The sequence below is a fragment of the Microtus ochrogaster genome, unplaced genomic scaffold (assembly GCF_000317375.1).
Source record: "Microtus ochrogaster isolate Prairie Vole_2 unplaced genomic scaffold, MicOch1.0 UNK8, whole genome shotgun sequence".
Taxonomy (NCBI): Eukaryota; Metazoa; Chordata; class Mammalia; order Rodentia; family Cricetidae; genus Microtus; species Microtus ochrogaster.
Window position 1 is genome coordinate 9667850 of NW_004949106.1, and position 7628 is coordinate 9675477.

Genomic DNA, 7628 nt, shown 5'->3' on the forward strand with positions numbered 1-7628 from the left:
GAAGAGTGGTAGGGAGGGGGAGGGAAATGGGAGGCTGGGAGGAGGTGGAAATTTTTTTTTCAATAAAAAAAAAGAAAAAAGAAAAAAAATAACAAACCCTATAATTTGAAACTTATACCACCAGGGAAGTACCATTTCAGGCCCCCAGATCTAAAGTGGGTTTATCATTTCTTAATTATGAGACCTATTACCTTATATTTCATTTAAAAATATTTAAGTTCAATGCTTGTGACTAACCTAGCCACAAACCCTGAAAAGAAACCTGAGACAAAAGCTCAGTGCTGTGCACTGGGACTGCCCTGGGGAACTAGACAGAAAACACACTTGCTTCCCAATCCATAGGCTTTGTCTCAGGATCATCTGGGTTCAGCCAACAATCCCAGCGCTGGGAAGTAGTCATCATTTTCTTCGGGCACCAAATGTTCTTTACCGATGTTCGTGTTTACACTTCGTGCCTCTGTTTAGAGACTCTCGTTTGCGTTATTGCGTAATTGAGAGTTTTCATAATGGGTTCTTGCCTAGCTTGAGTTCAAGAGCATTTGAGAAAGCACATTGTTTAACCACAACGCAATACGCATTTTTAAGTTGTAATTGTCTTATCGAGTCTAATGAGTGGCTGCGCAGCAGATTATATAAAAGTAGAATTTCGTCTAACTCCGGTGAATTGAAAGGGACACATTTGCTTTACCCAGCAATAGACAGTCCAGTATTCCTGGAAACTATAATTTTATTCATTTAACTTTTGGGAACAACTTGATTTGGTTGAAAGCTTCTGTACGTAGTAAAGGAAAATGCAAGCACTCAGACACCGAAATCAGAAGGAAAAGTTTGATGTAACTTGGTGTACCCACATTTTATGAAGAGACAATCTCCTGAAAGTGTTTTCATGAGGCCAGAAGGGCAGAATAACCCCCCCCCTTTCAAATATAAACATAAGTGACACCGCCGTGCAGATATAATGAACATAATTCAGCTTGCTTCTAGACAATTGGTCCCAAATGGCAGCAAAACAGCCTCTCACTGATTGCCAAACCACGAGAACACAGAACAAAGCAAAGTGTGGAGTCAAGGAACAGGAACTTCTCAGTGTATCTAAATGATACTTTTGCCTGGGGACCAATTTCTAAAACCAACCAAAGGTTTCCACAATCTCAGTGTATTAAGAAGATATATATTATGGGTAATATCAAGGCCTATTTCATTTGTCAGAAAAGGAACCCATGACTTAGACCACTGAATGGGATTTAGGACTGTGAACATCCAGGGTTGGGATGGTCAGTACAGAGGTCATCTGGTTCGAGGGGATGCTGCACTCAGCACCAACACATTGAAAACTCTTTAAGTATACGATGACAATTTAATTATGCACATGAGATTCATCTTTATGAATGTATGTGGGATCCCTAATCAATTCTACTATTGCTTCAGCTACAATATAGACCACCAATTCTATTCCTTTAACCAAACTGCTACTACGTTTAACCATCTTGTAAGCACCCTCTATTTTATTCCTGAGTTACACACACACACACACACAAAAACATAAAATGTACAGCATATACAGAATTTCAATTATAGAGCAGGCTTTTGGAACTCTGTGAAATATTCTTTCCTAGTGTGTACCTGAAGGTAACATTCAAGCTTCACAAGGACCGATGGAAGTTATTTCTAACTTAACAGAAATGGGTTAACTTGAAAGCATGGCAAATCACCAAATAAGAGATGCTTACATTTTCATTTGTATTTTAATTATTATAATCTGCCATTTTTCCAAGTCAATAGCTTGACCCATCCCAAATCTTTAAAAATAGGTCTTCATATTAAAAAGTCGAAGGGAATATAAACCTATTTTTAACATTTTACTATTAGGAATGTGGGAAATTATTTTAACAGTGGTCAAGTAAATATGGCTAAACTTAGTACCTTTCCAGTTTATTTCACTGCTGTAGGAAAAAAAATGGAAAATGAAAAGCAAAGACATTTGTTTGTTCATAATCTCATCAAAAAAGAGCCTTGAAACCATCTACATACAAAGAAAACAGACTTAGTAGCTTGTTTTTATATATTTGTGAAAACATATATATGTGTGTGTGTGTAAACACATATCTATGTAGCAATAATAATAAATGAAAAAGAGGCTCTCACTTGGAGAGTAGGGAAATGGGTTGGTCTGAGTATCCATGGAAGAGTTAGGATGAGGGTACCTGGGAGGGGGTGGAAGGAGGGAGGGAAAAGGGAGAGAGATGTAATTCTATCTTTATTAAAAATGTACCGAAAATAAAGAACAAAAGAGGGTAACAAAAGCCTGTAATGATAGATTTGTCATTATTCATAGCTTTAGCATTACTATCACTTAACTTCATCTAAAGTTTAGAAATCTAGAATACTTTGGATTGACACTTTCTTAGTAATGAAAAGTTTTCTATGTTCTTTATCATATTCCCATCCTTTACTTACCGTCAAAATAACCATTGCATGCTCAAGAACACAGGTTCTGAAGCCATGGGACATGGTCCCTCTGGTGGTTGAACTACCCTTTAAACAGGGTCACATATCAGATATCATGTATATCAGATATTCACATTACATTTCATAACAGTATCAAAATTACAATCATGAAATAGCAGTGAAATAATTTTATGGTTGGGGTCATCACAACATGAGGAACTGTAGTAAAGGGTTGCAACATTGGGGAGGCTGAGAACCACTGCTCCAGATCTCAGTAAGACCCTTAAACCGATGAGTATTGCTTAAATGAAAGTCTTCTTTAACCAAGTTCTTACTGTATCTTACTTAAACCCCCCATGCTCAATAATAGCTTTACCCTTGACTCCTTCTTTTCACAGTTACCCTGTATTAGTCTAGGACAGTGTCTGCTTCGAGACAAATTGACATGCTCTGATAGGGAGGGAGCAGTTCTGAGAATGAGTTCCAAATTCATTTGATCCTCCTGAATCTTCACCTTCAATGAAATGGCCTCGAATTTCTGTCCTCATAGGAAGGAAACAGTGAATATTCTTTGGGTTTGCACCAAAATTAATGACACACTTATTTTATCTTTTGAGGACCCAAAGACTGAACCAAAGCATGCCTGATAAGTTCTAGAAACAACCACTCAAGACTCACTGGAAAAGCACCCTCCCTCATACTCTGTGTTTTACAACAAAACTTAAAACAAGCATTTTTAACATGGCTCAAAAGGGTGTGTGCTTCATTTTGCATATTTTTGGGTCAAAGCAGAAGACAAAGCCATTGTTCTGTACCTTGAGAAAAGAGAAGCAAGCCAAAACAAAACAACACAAAATCCTCGAGGGTTGGATAAAGTGAAAAATAAGAGTAAGAAGGATTGGGATAAGACCAATAAGCCCACTAAGCATATTGTCTGCACTCAGACGTCTGCCAATTCTTTGTGTTCAGCTGGAGCAGCAGACTGTTTCCAATGCTGGGCAATGGATAGACCAACTCTCTCAGTACAGAGGATGGAAAAACAAGAGTTTAAAGTAAACTGAAAAAACGATCAACTTTCAGGTTATGCTAGTTTGAAGCCCTAAGCCCAGTTCTCATAGAAGCATCCTTCTTCATGGTGATGAACTGATAAGCTATTATGATATTATTCTATAAAATTATATATGAATTATATATAAATACTTTATATATAAATTGTCAAAATCTTTCCAACAGTTTACTGGTCTCAATTGTGTTCAACTCCACACACCCATGCTTTAAGGTAAACAGTGTGAATAAAATGCATTATAAAGATTATTAGTGGTACAGATTATAAAACAGGAAAATATTCAGTATTAACTACATCATTGCTAGAAAACAATATAGCTTTAAATTGCACCTCTCTCAAAAATAATCAATCCCCTTGGCTGAAATCACTTAATAATGGTATCATCCCTGGTATTGGGGACAAGATTTAAAAACGGATCAGTCAGACACAAATAATTTCATACCAGATGTTTGCATGATGTCTGAACCGAACCTGGACATTTCAGTGTCTGAAGCTACCACGTCTAGGACATGGTCTTGTTCTCAGTCTGTTTCCTAAGGTGAAGCTCAGCACTGCGGGGCTAGCCTGCATGGACATTGTGACTGACCCCGGGAAGCAATAACCAACAGGAAAGAAGGACAGGACTTGCCACAAAGGCAGAAAGTATATTCACTCTTAAGATCAAAGTGAAGTTGAAATACTTGTAGGTAACAAGGGGTAACAAAAAGAGTAACATGAAAAATAACCATGTTGTGAACTATCGACAAAATTTAAACGTGAAAAGGCACCCCGCTGAGCAGTCTTCATCTTAACCAGAGTTAGTTTTATTATTGATCACAGAATGATTTGAATCAAAGAAGGATTCTAGATCAGGAGGTGTTTGACATCGTACAATTACACTCTCGATGTACTTACTGGAGAGGATGACACTTGGCTTATTCTCAACCGGTTTTCTAAATCTTGGACTTTATTTTTAAGTTCCATATTTTCGGTTTCTAAATCTTGGATCTAAAAATCAAAAGATCATTGAATAAATTTCAGGATTATTTCTTTCTTGGAAAATATTGGCTGTTTTATCTCAGTTACCTTAGCAAAGAATATTTTATTTATAAAATTCATTTATATTTTATATTTATAAAATTCAAAAGTCTTTGGTGCACAAGGAGCATTACTTGCCACAGTTCGGCAAATATCAGAAGATCCAAGGCCACTAGGATGATAATAAATTTAAAAAAAATTGTGTGTGAAAATTTTATGTTTCTAATATTTATTTCTGTGATTACTTGCTGAGTGGTGCAGGTTATACCCATCTTGGGGTATAGAACCACCAGACAGAAAAGCTGCCTGTGAACATGGGAGGGTGGAGACGGGGCATAATTGAATTACGAAGGAATCCGAGCTGCATGGGAATCCACTTACCCAGCATCTGCTGCCTCTGCTGCTCTGATCCCCATGAGAAGCATCAGGAAGTGAAGCAAAGTCACATGAGAACACTAAGTTCTTGTGGGAATTCAATATAAAACAGTTAAAGACTGTGCAGAGGCCCCGGGATGAAGAGTTATAGGAATATGTTGCGAGCAGCGCCCACCGTGTTAGGGACAATAAATGGCAGACCTTCTTGGTTTGCTCGACCATACACAAATTTCCCTGTACACACACCAGACAAATGTGAAGCAAGAAGTTTAGGTTACTCACTCTCTTCTGCATCCCAGCAATCTGCTTTCTTGTTTCCACATCTTTCCCTCCAGATTCTAGAAATTTCCTGTATGCCAGATCAAATGCTTGACCAATTGTTAAGGTTATTTCTTCAGCCTTTGAAAAAAAGCCATACAATGAAGATCTGCATATTAGTAACAATTAATCAAGGCGTTATTTACCCTACCCGCAAACCAACCAACCAAACAACAAAAAACTGGAGCTCTTCAGAGACATGAGTTGATAGTATGCAGGGCTGGCATAAAGATCTGATGTCCCTCAGCCTCAAGAGCAAAATCAAGTGAAGAGAAAGGAGGCCACCAAAGAGCAGCAATTGGACTTAGAAAGCCCTGTGAGCTGCTTTTGCAGACTCCCCTCTGTTTAATTGAAGAGCTTTCTGCAGCTGGTTTCTTGCTTCCTTAAATACCTAGTACCAGTTAAAGGCAAGCATCAAATTGAGTGGTTTCTCCTGCTGTCTTGTTACTGCTATCTTTTTCTAATGAGGAGTTTTAAACTCTGGGCAGGTAGCATGAATGAAGTCACCAGGGGTAGGGGCAGTCCCTGTACAATTCCAGGGAAGACCTCTCTAGACGGAGCAGCTAAGTCCAGCTGGTTCATTGCTCCTCACATAAGTGAGCAGTTTCAAACAGGGTCAGATCTTAAATACAGGCGATGAGGGCAGAGATGTGAAATTTTATATGAGAGCCTCTAATTTTCAGTGATGTTCACAATTCACATTTTTCTAAGATGGTGATAACAGAACAAAGTATACCTGACATTGGCATTGGATCTGGTATATATTGTATCAAGAAGAAAGATGATGATAACATAACTTATCAAAGGGCAGCTGTCATCTGAATTGGAACTGGTATATGTTCTATCAGAAAGAGACAGCTGCAGACACCCCAAGTCACTACCTCATTCCTTCTTCACCTGAGTCTCCAGAGTTTCATGACATTTGCATAAAGAACACACGAAATATTTATTTACTTAATTAAGTAGGAGTTTAGAAGGCACTAAATGATTCAATGTACAGATAAATGTTATAATAAAAGCAATGTGCCTGTTTTTAATGATAGGACAATGGCGGTAGCTTTAAGTATTGAAAATATTCCCCTGTAACAAATCAACATTGTAATACTTTTTAGGTACTCTAAGCTACCTAAAACATTTTCTAAAAATTTAGATATTTAATTGACACTGTCATGTCATTAAAGGAGATCTTTTCTATATAAAATAAAAATGAAAAATGTAGGCTGTTTCAAAAATTAAAACAGAATATGACTATAAGAAATCATTATAAATGTTCCCACTGTAGACATATTGGGTAAAGAGGATTCCTCCTATATTAGTGATGCATGTATGTCTTGACAATACCCAGTTTTCTACAAAGAATCAGTGGAAATTATATAAATGTAAAATTTTAATAGCATAGTATGCTTTAACCAGGAAAAGGAACTGCAGTCCGTCGTATTGTAGAATAGGCCTTCATCTGAATTAGAAACAGAAAATGTGGGGGTTTTGTTTTGATGTTTTGAAGTAGAGTCACACTGTGGTTCCCTGTCTGGCCTGTAATTCACTTTGCGGACAAGACTGGCTTTGAACTCATAGAGCTCTGACTACTTCTGCCTCCCAAGTGCTGGAACAAAAGGTGTGTGCAACCACTCACATTCTGTCTCTGTTTGGCTTTGCAGGTCTGTGGTCATCAATGACTCTATATAGCATTTATTTATTTATTTAAAGGAAGAGAAATGTTTGGGTTGAAATAGGCCATCACTTTTCTTGTGGTTGTTTTTCTTGTGGCATATTTGTGTACTCTGAAGATGTATTGTTGTGACTGGTGTAGTAAAAACCTGAATGGCCAACAGCTAGGCAGGGAGGATAGATGGGATTTTCAGGGAGAAAAAGGAAGAGGAATGTTGTGGGAGGTCCCTCCGCTCCTCCAGCCAATAGAGGAAGAGGAATCTAGGCATGCGAATTATGTCAGTGATATGCCAATGAGACATGGGGAAAGTTGGACGTACAGAATGAAGAAAAAGATAAAAAAAAAGTCACATGGTAAAATGTAGATTAATAGAAATGAGTCAGTTTAAGTTATAAGAGCTAGTGGGACAAGCCTATGCTAAGTCTGAGCTTTCATAATTAATAAGTCTCCATGACATTATTTGGGAGCCTGCTAGCAGGACAGAAGGAGACTGGTTACATTTTTTAGATTCACCTTAAATTGCAAGAATTTCCATAGAGAGGTTCTGGTAACACTGGGTCCTGCTCTTCCTAATGGTACTATATCTCAAAGCTACAGCACAAATCACAGCTAGAATATAGATAATATGGCCAAAGCACAGAAAATTTCATAACCATCCTTCACCTTGCTGTAGAGACATTCCTTTCTCAATCTGTTCTCAGCTCTTCCTCATAACACCAGCAAACATCAATTAGT

The 7628-nt window shown here is 37.8% G+C and overlaps 1 protein-coding gene across 5 annotated transcripts in view; it reads right to left on the minus strand.

Moving 5' to 3' along the window:
• The window catches only part of Gulp1 (GULP PTB domain containing engulfment adaptor 1), a 232786-nt gene that overhangs the window by 17369 nt on the left and 207789 nt on the right, over nucleotides 1–7628 (minus strand). For 3 of the 5 annotated variants that reach the window (XM_026788896.1, XM_026788898.1, XM_026788897.1), the window contains exons 7-9: nucleotides 5189–5305; nucleotides 4913–4936; nucleotides 4409–4501 (exon numbers count right to left, since the gene is read on the minus strand). In XM_026788896.1, coding sequence (XP_026644697.1) covers nucleotides 4409–4501; nucleotides 4913–4936; nucleotides 5189–5305 — 234 coding nt within the window. The remainder of the gene's footprint in view (nucleotides 1–4408; nucleotides 4502–4912; nucleotides 4937–5188; nucleotides 5306–7628) is intronic. The other 2 variants (XM_005366391.3, XM_026788899.1) reach the window with 1 other exon arrangement.